A 15,768-nucleotide genomic window follows, 5' to 3' on the forward strand; every position below is an offset into this window, starting at 1 on the left:
TCTGCCTTTGGGGAAGGCTGGGGTTGCTCAGGCGGCTAACCCAGTGTCGGCGTTTTCAGCGTGCTCTGCGAAATTAGAGTAGGAAGGATGGCAGTAGGATGATACGGGTTATTTTGTTTTGGATTGTTTTTTTTTGGGTGGGAGGGGCGCAACAAACAACAGAAGGGGAAAAAAACACCACCGTGACTGCCCACACATTCATTGTGTGGAGATAAGTAGCTTTATCCGGTTAGTGCTGCGAGTAATCGAGGCTGGATCGTGGTGAAGAAACGTGGGCTGCTTAAATTGGTTACAGTGTATTTAACTATTAAACCTATGCGGTGTGCCTAATTAAGAGCCAGTGAAAAGATTTGGCAGGCAGTAAGCTTTCTTCATTTATATGCTGTTATTTTAGGATGTATAGGGATACGTATTTGAGACTTGGAAGATTTCATAAAGGCAAATGGTAACTACTTTTTTTGACTTTGGTCATAGTGTTTGCTAGTGATCAAGAAAAAGAACTAAATTCTTCCAGGTCTGCCATTACTCAAAAGCAAGTGGAAACCTTTAAATATTGCTTCCAGAGTTGGAAAGCTGGGATATAATTTTTTTTCTTAAGTTTTTTTCTTTCTAGGTCATCTGTAGTACTTAGCACAATACAAGCACAGCATTAATTTAAGAGTCGGAATATAAAGCACTTGTTGTAATACAGTGCCTCAGATAAGTACTGGTTTTGTTATGACTCTGAACTGATTATTGTATGTGTTTAGTCTTCACAGGAGCTTTACCCAAGTGCTCTGTATGAGTGGCCACTCAAATTTTGTAGCTTGTGTGTGCATCATACCTCCAAATGAAGTCTCTCCTCATGGACTGATTGCAACTGGTGGCAATGATAATATTATTTGTGTTTTTACCGTTGACAACCCCACTCCCCTTTATGTCCTTAAGGGACATACGGACACGGGTATGTAGTCATTTTGTTTTGGAGTTTGTTGCATAAAAGTCAGTGTGATTTGTTAGAGAGGAGGTTAAGTTGAAGTTGTAAAACTTGGTTTTGATTTCTTTGGTATTTAACATAGCAAGCTAATTATGGCCTTTGCAGAAAGGATTTTACGTTGTCAATTTGTGCACTGACTGTTTATTACAAGGACTTCAAATTTACACTGGTGAATGGTTGAGCTTTTACTGTATATGTGAACATGTGACAGTTTACTGAATTACCCTTTTGTCAAGAGTTGGATTTTTAAGAAGCACTTAATTTAGTTCTCCATGTATTATGCTTACTTTTTATGTCAAAGTTGATAGAAGTAAAGAAGTCAGCTTCCTGAATAAACAAACTTACACTGCCCATTGTATTGTCTGGATGAGGATCTAATATTAATTGGTGCCTTAAATGCACAATAAAAACTAAAAGCTCACTGCAGAAATTTCATCACTCTCTAGTCAGGTTAGTGCAACATGTAACATACTAACCCAACTTTGTATACTTTTTCTTGGGCTATAGAATAGAAGAGAGAGCAATTTTCATATTAGCATACTAAGTTTTTTCTTTTCTTGACATCATGTAAGTATAGGATGTAATATGTAATTATAGGGTTAAAAAAAAATTAAAGTCTGGGAGGTTTGGGGCCTTTTTTTAACTGTGCTAAGAGTCATGGAATCATTAAGGTTGGAAAAGACCTCTAAGATCAAGTCCATCGTCCCAACACTACCATGGCCACTGTGTCCTGAAGTGCCATGTCCACATGTTTTTTTGAACACTTCCAGGGATGGTGGCTTCACCACCTCCCTGGGCAGCCCATTCCAGTGCCTCACAATGGTTCTGGAGTTTGAAGATACCCTGGACTGCTAAACAGCACCTAAAATTTTTGTATGACAAACTGCTTGACGTTGTCTGGGAAGGAATGTAATGGTGCTGTGTAAGGATGCATGGAATAGCTTAAACAGTAGTTTATCAGAAACCTATGGTTGATGAGTAGTTAACATGTGACATTGAGATGTGTAAATTCTAGACATCTCAAGTTATAGATTTCCCTTACTGCTTTTTTAGGGGAATCTATTTGTAACAGTTCTTACAGTAATGTAAGACATTAGAAAATGTGAAATGGAATTAATTGCAAAATCTGTTTTTAAGTGTGTGTGGGGGTAAAGTAGGAGGTAACTGGTGGGTTGAATACTGTCTGGCTCTCACTGTGGAGTCACAGAAGCAAGAAACAAGGCCATGCTTTCCTTTTATGAATGATTAGATGGATGCGTTACTATGTGTTTATAACTTTGCTCTTTTTGTAAACTTGCTAGTAAACCTTATTAGCACTGTTTTATACCTGTGTATTACTGGAGCATTTGCAGATTATCTTTTTGTTAAGTCTTTAAAATGTCACCACAACTTCTTGGTAGTAGTATTCTGCCTTCCAAGAAGATGAACTAAGTGGTTTTTATACAGAATCTTGCTTCTTGAATACATAAATTAATACACATTGATGAAATCATGGCTTTTTCTGTAATCTTAAAACTAGAACTTTGCATTAGATCTGTGTCTTGATTAGTTAACGAACCTTGTCAACATGTCCTGGTCTGAGGAGAGAAGAGTCTGGTACTAAGAAACAGAAAAATTTCTTGAAAAAGAATGGAAAAAAGCAAAATTTTTTGGTTGCACTGTAACTACAGTTCCACTTAATTCATACCAAGTAGATTTTAAATAAGTGTCTTAAGATTGGTGGCAAACTTGTCAGTGCTGATTTGAATGTTCACTCCAGTTTGCAGCCTTTCGCATGGAAAACATGGTTTATTATTGAGTGGTTCCTGGGACATGACGGCCAGAGTTTGGGTTAACGAAACGTCATTGATGATTTTACAGGTAGGAAGTTGCTCTTCAACCATATAAAATTGTTTCTCTGAATTTGATACTGTCAAGTCTAACAATATTTTTTTTTTTTTTTTTTTGGGGTCACACGGCTGCCGTATGGGCAGTGAGTGTGTTGCCTACAGATGGATTGATGTTGACCGGTTCAGCTGACAAAACTATTAAACTGTGGAAGGGAGGCAAATGTGAAAGAACGTTCACTGGTAAGTGTTGCTGCAGTTGGGAATGTCATCAGTCATGTGATTTTTTTTTTTAAAAGGAAAAAAATTAACCCCCCACAAAACTTTGGATAAATTGTACCATTTTTTTATGCAGGATTTTTAAAGTGTCTAAAGTTGAATGCCCAGAAATCCATATTGCTTTAATTTTTTTTCAGAGAATAATGAACAATGGATTGCTCTTTTCTTTTTAAGTTACTGCCATAATGAAGATTGGTATGAGCTAAATAGACATGTTATACTGCTGCTAATGGAAGGAAATGCTGTATTAAGTTTTTCTTTCTTTTTATAAAGGACATGAAGATTGTGTGAGAGGTTTAGCTGTTATTAGTGACATGGAATTCCTTTCCTGTTCTAATGATGCAAGTGTTCGAAAATGGCACATCTCTGGCACGTGTATGCAGGTGTATTATGGACATACAAATTATATATACAGCATCTCTGTCTTGCCCCAGTCTAAAGGTAGGATTATTTTTTGTGAGTATTACCCAGCAGTCTTCCAAACTGAAATTACAAGACAGGCATTCTGTAGTTCCATGGCATTCCCACGACTAAAGAACTCATGTCATGTTTAATTGACTTTCTTTCTTCAGTGTAAATAATTTTTAAAGAATATTGTGATTGACTCCAAATCACACCTCCACTAGAACTCCTTTGGCAGTAGGTGAGATGAAAGGTCCTGAGTTAGGATTAATTGTCATGCTTAAGTGAAAATTTGCTAAAGCAATAGATAAAGCTGTCATCTGGGTTGCCATCTGTATTTCAGCACTGTTGCAGAGTACTAAAATGGTAACGTGTGGCTTACAAGTTTGAGATAATGTAAATGTACAAAGTTTCCTACATACGTTATAATTTTAAGAATTTTATGCCTAGGGCTTAATTGCATTTGTTGTCAGAGCTAGAGATTTAGAGATTTCAGAACTGTTGTGGACAGTTGTAGAAGAAATTCCAAGTCAGTGACTTTTGTGTGGTGTAGGGGACAATTGCATATTTGTTCAACAGGTAAAGTGCATGTGTGTATATTAGTGAATGTTGTAAATCTCTTATGCCTTAAAATTCCTCATTAAGCATTGTTGTGGCTTAACCCCATCCAGGCTGTGTTCCCTCCCAGCTTCTTGTGCACCAGAGCATGGGAAACTGAAAAACCCTTAATTTAGGATAAGCGATAATTAGCAACAGCTAAAATATTTGTGTGTTATCAACTTTATTCTCTCACCAAAAACTAAACTGCAGCAGCCACGAGGAAGAAAGTTGTGTATATCCCAGCCAAAACAAGAACAAGGAGTTTATAGACTTCAGAGAGCGCTTTATACATGTTTGTTTCCTCAAAAAGCAGGCCTGCCTTGCAAAAATCTGAATTTAAATTTGAAACTGAGTATAGTGTAAGATAAAACACGGTTACAAAATTGTTCAGAGGTCTTTGTTTAAACTTTTAAAGGAGGAAGGAATCCTTTGTTTGTCTTGAGCATAGTTTCATTCCCTGTCTGGCTGCACAGTCTGCAATTTAGGCACTTTCTTTTTTGAAAATACGACTCTGCAGTACCTTTATTTTAGCTCTTCTTGCAGTTTAGAGAAGTATTAAATTGTAGAAAACTTCCTCTACCTGATTTTTAGATACCCAGTTGCAAGATGGCATCTGGTATTACAGTACAAAGATATAAACTCTTTTAATGTATATTTTTTCCTTTTCAGGTTTTGTAACTACTGGAGAGGACAGAACTGTTAGAATCTGGAAGGAAGAGGAGTGTGCTCAAACAATCAGACTTCCTGCTCAATCTGTGTGGTCCTGTTGTGTGTTAGACAATGGTGACATTGTAGTTGGTGCAAGGTATCCAGGTTTTACTCTTGGTGTATTTTTATATCTAAATCTGCAAACACTTGGCAAAATTGCAAGTCTTATTTTGGATATCAGTTTTGCCAATATTTAAGAATACAGCCATCAAAGTGTGCCTGTGGATTAAATTCCAACGTGTGTAGACTTCATGCAGAAAGTCATTTTGCTCTGTGATTCAGAGGTATAGTGAGTTCTTTGAGAACGTGGTAAAGTATGGATAGACTGAGAATGGACTTAGAAGTACTGTATAAAGAACACTTGACAGGCATATCCTGCCTTCAGTTTAAAACTATACTACAGTTGGGATTACCTGCCTAAGTCCTTCTCTGGATGCTCTTAGCATGAGAGTGAATTCCTTTCATAAAAAAAACTGGGAGGGCTTGTTAGAAATACTTACGGTTTCTCGTGACATGGAAGTCGGTGTTAGAATGGATGTAATTGCTTTGACATTTAAAACAGTATTTCTGTTTGAATGTGTTCTCTCCATTCAGTGATGGAGTTATAAGAGTGTTTACAGAGGCTTTCGAACGTACAGCAAGTACTGAGGAGATTGAAGCTTTTGAAAAGGAGCTTTCCCAAGCATCCATTGACCCTAAAAATGGTGATTTAGGAGATATTAGGGCTAGTGACCTTCCTGGAAGAGAGTGTCTTAAGGAACCTGGTAAGTTACTGTGCTTTTGTCATGTTAGAGATGCCTCCAAATCACCGTTCTGAGGTACTGAACTTTCCATAGTTTCCAGAATTAAGGCTTTGATTGTTTTTAATAGTTACTGAAGAAAACGGCCTCATTTTGCTCTGCTGTCCTTTTATTGGTTATTGTGGAGGCTAGACTGCAGTGGGGATTTTTTGGAGTAAAATGGTAAAAATTTCTCTTCTGAGATAATTTAGAAAAAGGTGGAAATTGGGATGCTGCAGTGTTTGCTTTGTTTTGGATCTGTTATGCCAGCTGTGACAACAGAACGAGACAGTTATGTAATTTGCAGGAGGACTACTAAATGTGGACTCTTTTTTTTTTTTTTTCCTAGAAGTAGAAGCAAATTTTCTGCTTTAGTTTTCAGCTTGAGAAATAGCTGGTCTTGGCTCAATTCACACTTTGCAGGTGCTTGGGAGATTACTGAGAATAGAGTGGAAGCACTGGTAGTTCAGATTACTCTTAAACAAATACCAAGGTCAGGTAACCAGTGACCTCAGCCCTTGGCTCTGATCAGCAAGTGGCAGAAATCTTACAATCATGTGAAGCTTTCTATCTTTAAGAGCATGGGAGAATATCACCTTTCTTGATTATCGTCTCTGGGAAAATGGTAAACTTTTGAAATACCTGACTTAAGGATTGCTTTTGCAGCTAAGTCTGGTGACAAATACCCTTAACTGTAATTGCAAAATGCTGTTGTTGAGATTTCTGCTGTTCTTGTGGAATGTGGTATCCAGTTACTTCCTGTGCTGTGACTTTCAGTGTTGAACTATGGTCAAATTTGAATGCTATTTGAAGAATTTTCTCCCCTAAAGTAAATTGTATTGTCACATTTGTTCAAAGTCTTAAACTCTCCTGTTTACAGGAACAAAAGATGGACAGACACGGATTATTAAAGATAATGGGAAGGTAGAAGCATATCAGTGGAGTGTTAGAGAAAGAAGATGGATAAAGATTGGCGATGTTGTTGGTTCTTCTGGAGCCACACAACAAACGTCTGGAAAGGTTTTATTTGAAGGAAAGGTATATGCAAACTTTAATTGGTTTTATTTCTTCCTAAGTAAAATATTTACTTTCCCATTGAAAATGTATTGCAGTTGTTGCTTAGAGAAAATAAAATTTAGAAAATATTAATACTTTTTTTCTTTGATTTATTAACACTCAGAGGTAGAAGTATAAAATAAGTACTCCTTGCTGGATTACTTTTGAAACATGCTTTGTAAAATGACCAAACCAATGGAGACAAATTCCTTTGGAGAAAGGCGCTAGTAGAGAAATGATCAAGTTCTCTAATTTATTCCTAATACTGTGAAAAGTTATTTTTATCTTCCCTTCTAAAGAAAGTGAACTCTATGACTGATAATGTAAGGCTTACCTAAAGTATTAGGTACCAGGCTTTCTGTATCCCTCTTCTATAGTAACTTTTAAACCTAAAGACAGGTAAGCTGAAAAATGTTTCCTTTAGTGAAATAGGCACAGAAGAGTCTCTTCTCTAATGCCACCAGAGAAGGGAATTTGTTTGAGATTAAAGTTACCCGTGATTTAAAGAAAACTGAGGATTTTGTTGTCTTTTGGCATTAGAAGTGTGCTTTTAAGACCAAAGTTTCTTGAGGGAATTGACTGCACTATAGCTTTGCAGGCAGCCAGGAGTGTCCATCAGAGTTAACCAGTGCATCTGTTACTTTGTAATGTATCTGCACACATTAGCACCACGTGTTTTAGCCTGCTCTTCTTGAAACAGTTTGTAAGTAGGTTTTTACTTGCAGTCTACATAGGGAGAGTATTATTGATATAGTCTGCAAGTGATGGTATTAAAGTGTTTAGGTTTATCCCTGGGCCATTATTATTCTGCATATAATTGTCTGTAAAAAGCGCTGACAAACTTCTAATTTGTTTTTATTTTTATTCTGCTTAAAGGAGTATGACTATGTTTTCACTATTGATGTAAATGAAAGTGGGCATTCCTACAAACTGCCATATAACATCACAGAAGATCCCTGGCTGACTGCATACAACTTCCTGCAGAAGAATAACCTCAGCAGCGTGTTTCTGGATGAGGTGGCCAGGTTCATCATGGACAACACGAAGGGGCAGGCACTGCCCAGCACAAGTAGCCAGTGCTCAGATCCATTTACAGGTAAGCATTCTAAACTTAAACAATGACATTGGTCACTTCTCCCGGTTTTGCCATCAGCAAACTTGCTGAGGGTGTGCTCTGACCCATCTTCCAGACCATTAATGAACCTGTTGAACAGGACTGGGTGCAGTCCTGACCCCTGTGGTATGCCACCAGTGACCTAGAAGCTGTGCCACTGATTGCCACCCTCAGGCCCTGGCTCTTCAGTCAGTTCTCAGGCCACCTTACTGTCTGCTCAGGCACACTTCAGTGTCATAGCTCCTGTGCTTCTTGCAAAGGACTTCCATGTCCTCAAATAATTAAGGGCAAGGCACAGATAGGTCTGAAAAGAGAGGTGTGAGAACTTGACAGACTTCTGAAGTATCTGTCAGAACAAGTCTTCAACAACATTTCAATCAAAATGATTGGTTTTTTAGTCTTGCATTTTTTTCTTGCCAGTGGAAGGAAACTCCACTTCTCATATTACTCTAAGAGGTGGCCAGGTGCTGTTAAGGCAGCAGGAGGCTGCTGTTAAGGCAGGAAATGGAACTAGAACAAATTAATCACTCAGCCTGAAACATGTTATTGAATTACATACTGCTTATCACATTAATGGAATAAGAGTGGTTTATCCTGTAATTTCCCAAAGATGAGGTTAAGGATAAAATGTCATTAAAGTATCTGACCTCAATATTTTTCTTGCAGTGAACTAGAAATGAGAATACAGGCTAACCAGGTTCAGATGTAACTCACAGAGCTGCTGTCATTTGAGCTTTTGTTGGTTTGACTGTGTCCAAATGTGTAATGCATATGGCCCAGAAAACAAATTCCAACCCTCAAATAATTAGGAAGAATTAGTTCAGCATCAGGGAACTTCTATGTGGATAGGATCAACTTTCTTGTAATGCCACAATGAACAATAAGTCATTTATGCTTGACTTTATTTTTGAGCTGCTTTTATTAAAATGTCAGTACTTTTTAGGTAACATCTAGCTGTGCCTAGTAGTCATTGCATTTCTTACTGTTTCACTAGGTGGTGAACGTTACATTCCAGGCTCTTCATCTGGACCAAGTACAATAACTGCAGCAGATCCGTTTACAGGTGATGTAAGATTCCTGATCTGTCTTGCTTGCATTTAAGATAAATATTTTATTGTGTCGAGCTGCATTGAGCATTTGGCTCCACACCAGCATTACTTGCAGTTCCCAGTTTGGGGCACTAGTGTCAGACAGACTGGTAAGGTGGACTCTGCCACTGTCAAAGGATGTCCAGATCTGTTTAGAGGAGGAGGGACCTCTGCTGTCTGGGCTGCCTTGTGTCACTCTGTCCTCTTCATGGGAGGAGTGTCTTAAACCTTGTGTCTTGTCAAGTTCTTAAACACATGTCCAACACAGAACGGGTATACTCATAGAAGCAGAGGTTTTTTTTCCCTTATTATGCCTTTTCTTCCTTTTACATTTATTGGTACCTTGCACTCTAAATTTTAGATTGTAACCCTCCCTGGCATAGCTAGTTTAAGTCCTCCTCACTAGTCTAGTAAGCCTGTTTGCAAAGACATTTCAGTCCTGCTTTTGTCAGACTGACCTCACTCCTGAGCAGTATCTCCTGCCCCTCAAAGCGGGTCCTGTAGTCATTGATGACAAAGTCCTGCCTGCAAAACAAGCCATGCAGGAAATTGCTGACCCATTTGATGAATCCGTTCCTACTCAAGTATTTTTGCTTTGCTGGAGGTATCAAAGACAATCAGATCCACCTGGTCCCTTCGCCCATGCCCCCAGAGTTCTAAGCACTCTAGATGCTCTCCAGGACTTCGTTGGCTGTGTCATTGATGCCCATGTGGAGGAGCAGCAGGGTAATAATCTGAAGGCCAGACACGCTCTGTCAGTCTCTTTGCAGCATCCTGGCCCCTAGTGGAAACCATCCTCCCAAGACAGGATGATTCCAAGGTCATGTCAGCAGATGGGTGCCTCCAGTATGCTGCAGGAAGAAGCCTCCCATTACTGCTCCTTGCCTTCCCCTTTTTTTTGCCTGTTATGCAGCTGCAGATCTACGGGTGGAGCAGAAGCCTTTGTGCTTTTGCCAAAAGTCACAGCTTTTCTTCAGCCTTCTGCATCTTGACAGTCTCTCTGTTCCTGTTCTACTGTGGTGTCCAGCTGTCCTTGCTTTCTGTGGCTATGTCTGTGGTCTCTGCAGATGCAAAGACCCTGCAGTTCCTGCACCTAAGGCTTCAGTGGCATCAACATAATTCACCTCCCACAGGAGAGGCCACTGCTGGTCCCAGTCACAGAGGCCAGCCAGCCCTGGCAGTGGTGGCCTCCTCCTGGAGCTTGTCCTGCAAAAGGTATCTGCTGTGCTGAGGGCCTTTGCACTAGTGGGTGCCAGAGACCGTGCCAGAATGTCTCCCAGCTGTGGGTTACTGAGCTTGTGAAAGCTGTCATCACCACTGGCACCACCCTCACACACAGGCATAGACTGAATCCCTAAATTTTGCTGTTGAAGAATTCTTTTCAATCCCTTAAGTGCAAACAAGCGCTTCTAATACTGGCTTGAAAACAAGTAGCTAAATACAGGTACACGTTGCCTCTATACCTGTGGTGGTGCTTAAAAATCCTGATGTCTCTGTTCAGGTGCTGATCGCTATACTCCTGCTGCATCAGATGTAGCTGCAGTGGGTGGTGTTGACCCAGATGCAGGTAAGATGACGCTTGCCATGAAAAGCATCCCCGATCTTTAATTTTTCTCTTGACATGGATTCTATATTGATGCAAATTTACACTTAATTAAAAAGAACGAGTGTTCTGGTTCCATGTAAAAAGGAGTTCAGGGTAGGACCCACATGGAATGGAACTATGTGCTCCCCTCCCCCCCTCAGTGAGAGAGAGAGACTTTGAAAAACCGATTGGGAGTTAAATGAAAAAATAAAGTATATTGTTTAACAAGGAACAGAAAACGAAAAAGGGAGGTAAGAAAAAATATATACAAAGATTAGGGGAAATACAGACATAAAACAAGGTATACAAAACCCTGAGAACAGTTCCAGGGTCCCAGGGAGCGAAGCACACCTGGACCCGAAGCCACAGGGCAGGAGCGGGGCTGACACCCACTTCCTGCCTCTTCCCCAGGGTGTGGCACGGAAGGGGAGGGAATACAATGGTTCACCCCCACCCAGGGTCCTCCCAGGTGCTGGAAGGTCACACCCCCACTCCAAGCCTCAAACCACAACAATGAGCGAACTGAAGCTGCTTATACTCTGGAAACTAAAAGTGGGGGTAACAGCATTCTTTTATATGCAGGAATTGTGTACAGATTAATGTAGAGATTTAAATTAAATGATAGCAATCTGATTTTGAGAATTTTTATTCTTACTAGTTAGTTGTTGATCAAAGAAGCTGATACAGTTTTGATTATCTTTTACTTTCTTTAAACTAATTTTTCAGGGGCAGGAGGAATCTTTGGTCTAAAATTACCCTTGCCATTTTCATGTCTTAAATGCAACACTCATTCCTATTAATGTCTGTGCATTTAGCTCTTGTAATTTAGTGTTGCTTGTCTAAAGTTTTACATGGAGGGAGAGTGTTTGTAAAGGTATTGCTTCAAGTTTTAACCCTTGAATGTAAAAATAGCATAAAGAATGGCAGCTTTTTTATAATCATTTGGTTTTCTAAAAGATGTTTTTCTGAGTTATGTCCAGCAGAAGAGACTCACTGGTAGGATATTGTTCTATATTGGTTTGGTACACTGAACTTCTCACATTTCCTTTGCAGGAAAGGGAGCCTCCCAATCAGCCAAAGCTGAAGTTAAAAATCCTTATTTTCCAGAGAAGGATGCTGTGACCTTTGACCAGGCCAATCCTATACAAATACTGGGTCAGTGCTTTAATTTCAATGGTAGTTTCACCTTTTTATCTGTTTGAAACAATCAGAAGTGGTTACTTCAAAAGCTAAGTGATTTTGTATAGCTTTCCTACTGTTCCTTTGCTTTGACCTTTTAAAATTGCATTCATCACTTCAGTGGTGCATGTATTTTGAAGGCTTAGGTGAAGAACTCTTATCTAAAACAGGATATCCACTGTTTGGGTTTTTTTTCCACTAAGTTTATATCTGCTGTTGTTCAGCACGTTTTTTAGCAAGCTGGTACATTTAAATGCTTTACTTATTTCTTGCTTAGCTCCTGGATATGCAGGTCATGTGCAGTCTCTTTCTGATGTTGCTTATGAAAATTTTAGTTCACCAGAAGGCCATACAATATAACGTGTATGAAGAGTTAAAGTAAGGCTCTGCAGTTTTAGCACCCTCAAGTCCTCCTCTGCAGGGCTGCTCTCAATCCATTGATTGCCCTGTCTGTACTGGTAGTGGAGATTACTCCAGCCCAGGTGCAGGACCTTGCACTTGGCCTTGTTGAACTTGGTGAGGTTCACGTGGGTCCACTTCTGAAACCTGTCCAGGTCTCTCTGGGACCTTTGTCTGCAGTATTGCTCTTCTGCATATTGTTCAGATTTAATTTTTTGTTTAGAATTACCAGTCAGAATACTCAGTGAGCCTCATCTGTTTCTGAGATTTCCTGTGCTCTAGTATGTGTGTTCAAGGAGAAGGTAAGGGATTCACAAACTGGAATTTTTCTCTTCTGGAGGTTGTCACTGGTAAACATATTTAGCCTTTTCTTAGTTTTCACAAATTTCACTGTAAAATTTTGTCCAGAACTTCCCAAGAGGGTGAACAGCAAGACTGGCTGACTGCTTATGCTTTAGCAAAGCAAAGACTTTTATGTAGTCTTAAAAACATACTGCATCAGTTTATTTTTGTCCAATATTCTTGAAGGATAGCCATATTAGAGCCACAGGCTGCTTAGGTTGGTGGTTTGTTTTTTTTTTTTTTAAGCATAGAATCTGAAATCTAGGTTTACTGAGTTTCCTGCAGCTTTGAAACAGTGTGTGGTTAAATACACTTGTAAAAAATATTATGGCTGTACTAGGATACATATAATAGCTGTATGTTTTTTAATAAGAGGCCAGCAGTTGACTTTTGTGTGTACTATAAAGCTCACAAGGTGTACTAATGTCATGCTGCCTGCTTGTGTGCTCTTTGACAGCCCTCCTCATTTCTGGAAGAACCATGATTGGTCCTTAATGCTAGATCTATTTTAAGCAAAATGATGTATATCAAAATAACTTGTCCAGCACTTCAATTTTTAAACTACATTTGGATTTGAATATAGGATGTAGTGAAGTCATATTTTGCTTATGGCTCTTAAGTAAAAATACAAACACAGATCATACTGAAGAAACTTGTTTTTGTTTCTACTATCTAATAATAGAGAAGAAAGAAAATAATTTCCTTTGCAAAAAATAAAGGCCTTGAATTTTTCCCTGTGTGTAGGCTAAGATGTGAATTCGGATTCATTGTGTTGCAGTATTAGAAGGGGCCTAATAGTACCAATCATTGTGATGATAAGAAAATTACGAAACCAGGAAAAGGAATGTTTTAAAATCTTAACACAACCCCTCCCCAACATTTACACTAGTTGTAACTTGTTTGTAAGGTGTTTTTTGTAGTATTTCATTCAAGATAGGGGTTTGTGAAGGTCTAATGTCACAAAGCCATGTGTCTTCTGTTGGTCTTACAGACAAAATAAAGGAACTTAATGGCAATGTAACTGACAAACATAAGCTTACAGAAGATGACTTGGTAACACTTAAGAACTTACTGTCTGCAGCATCCAAAACCTCTGCTGAAACACCTACAGAACAGCAACTTCAGACCTTATGGAAAGCAATTAACTGGCCAGAAGGTACATGCTTGCAATTTTATTCTTTATTATAATCTTATCAATACTTTGCCACAAACCAGAAGTCTTTATATTCTGGCTGTTACAGTGTCTGTCCCAGGGAGCTTATAATCCAAGTAGAAACCAGAAGATGATAAACAGAGGCTAATATCACTGGTCAGTAGGAAGGGCAGTGGCCTGAACTGCAAAACTGGTAATTGGTTGTTAGGTTTTGTTGTCACAATAGTAAACATAGAAGGAACTTGGTGTAAACATCAGTCATGGTTATTTCATTAGTAGGAGCATCCTCAAGAAGTGTGAGGCTTGTTTGGAAATAGAACAAAAAAGTTGGAGGTCGGAGTTCTAAATTATTACCAAATGAGAGAAAATTCTCTACAATTTTATTTTTAAAAATAAATCTCAGAAGTTGCTCCTATTTCATATGGAAGAAAATAAGTGACTGAAACTAGGTTACATGGTCAGAACTGCATTAATGAGATGATATCCTGAATGAATGCAAGTGGAGGTAATATAATTTCATTTGCTAAATTGTCAGCACTGATGGATTGGAAAGGCTATTTTGGTTGTTACTGCACATTCTGGAGAAAATTGATACATTATATATGCAAATATCTAAATTTGCAGTTAAAATTAACTGCTTTCCAGAAACTGCAGTTAAAGAATTTTTAATAGGAAGACTATTTTGGTATTAAAAATTTGTGCTAATTACATAATATTACTTAAAGTATGCCTTACACAGCTGGGAGGTGGTGATGGCTGATGTCTTCATACCTTTCAAACTATTTGTATTGTACAAAGCATTAATTCTCAAGGTTCTGCTGATCTGCAGGAAAGACAGCTCAATAAGTAGCTAAGCAAGTTCAGCTTTGATTTAGATATAAACCCAGGATACCCATAGTAGACCCAAGGAGACAGATATATATGAAGTTTGGAAGAGTTGGGGTAGGAGGGGAACTATTGAACAAAGTCTCAGCTCTGTTTCCTTACAGTGATTTCCTGCCAATTGGTTGAGGACTTTTTTTTCATTGCAAATTGTTTTGAGAATTGAAGGTAGCCTAAAATGTGAGGGGTTTTTTATTTCTGTAAGCAGTTTTGTAACTACACTAAACTGTCAAATGTGGAATGAATACAAAGGGGGATACTGCCTGTGTAGGTGTGTTCAGTCACTGCAAATCTTTCAGAGACTTTGGATTAGTTACTGCATTTTGTGCTTACCTTTACTCTTACCAATGAGAGCTTTTAGGAAAGAAAAGCACTCTTTATCCTAAATTAAGAAGCATGTTTTTTGTGATTAAACTGTTACAAGAATGGTTTTGTCAGTACTTGTCTTTATGAATTTCAAACAACTTGTGCCTTACCTGAACCCTTCTGTGTGAAACTGTTACTTTCTGTTCCCAAAATGAGTTTAAGGAGGTCTGTATCTGAAAGAAATCATCACACTTGCATACAATGCAATATTAATACTAAAATGTATTTTTTTGTGTTGTTCCTTAGATGTTGTCTTTCCAGCCCTAGACATTCTTAGATTGTCTGTCAGACATCCCACTGTGATTGAGAACTTCGCCAATGAAAAGGATCCTGCACAATTTAACATCCTTCTTAAATTCCTGAACCCTAACGGAAAGCCAGCAAACCAGCTGTTGGCACTTCGAGCCCTTTGCAATTGTTTTGTCTGCCAGGCAGGCCAGAAGCTGGTGATGGAGCACAGAGATGAAATACTGACACGGGCAGTGGAAATGAGGTCGGGCGGCAGCAGGAACCGCCACATCGCGCTCGCCTCGCTGATGCTGAATTACGCCGTGTGCTTACGGAAGGCGAACAACACTGAGGGCAAGTCTCAGTGTCTGTCAGGAATCAGCACGGTTATGAAAGATGTTAAAGATCTTGAAGCCATCTTTAGATTGCTTGTGGCTATTGGGACTCTACTCAGCGATGATACAGATGCTGTGCAATTAGCTAAGTCCCTCGGAGTTGAGTCTCAAATAAAACAGTATGCCTCCGTGTCAGAACCGGCTCATGTAAAGGAATGCTGTAAGTTTGTTCTCGGTCTGCTGTAATGGGTGGTTTTCTTTTGCACTGGGGAGACATGTATTAAAGATGATCTTGTGAATGTCATGTGGATGACAATTGAGAAAACAATATGGGTGAATTACTTGGGTTGCAACACAAAGCAAATAAAAAATTTTACACTGCTTGTCATTTGACTACTTTTGTGAAATCTGTAGTACACGGGATCTTTGTGTAGCACAGGTCAGAATAGATCACCAAAAAATCAAACCATA

The 15,768-nt window shown here is 39.0% G+C and overlaps 1 protein-coding gene across 1 annotated transcript; it reads left to right on the forward strand.

Moving 5' to 3' along the window:
* Nucleotides 1–749: 749 nt before the first annotated feature.
* PLAA (phospholipase A2-activating protein) lies at nucleotides 750–15,543 on the forward strand (the record flags this gene model as incomplete). Its single annotated transcript, XM_008946111.1, has 13 exons — nucleotides 750–943; nucleotides 2,736–2,835; nucleotides 2,924–3,045; nucleotides 3,355–3,522; nucleotides 4,753–4,888; nucleotides 5,386–5,555; nucleotides 6,451–6,608; nucleotides 7,503–7,722; nucleotides 8,735–8,803; nucleotides 10,330–10,395; nucleotides 11,467–11,568; nucleotides 13,325–13,489; nucleotides 14,981–15,543. Coding segments are annotated over 13 exons (2,233 nt in total), but the record flags the coding sequence as incomplete, so codon positions are not given.
* Between the last annotated feature and the right edge of the window lie 225 nt (nucleotides 15,544–15,768).

This window comes from Merops nubicus, unplaced genomic scaffold (genome assembly GCF_000691845.1).
Source record: "Merops nubicus isolate BGI_N331 unplaced genomic scaffold, ASM69184v1 scaffold25948, whole genome shotgun sequence".
Taxonomy (NCBI): domain Eukaryota; kingdom Metazoa; phylum Chordata; class Aves; order Coraciiformes; family Meropidae; genus Merops; species Merops nubicus.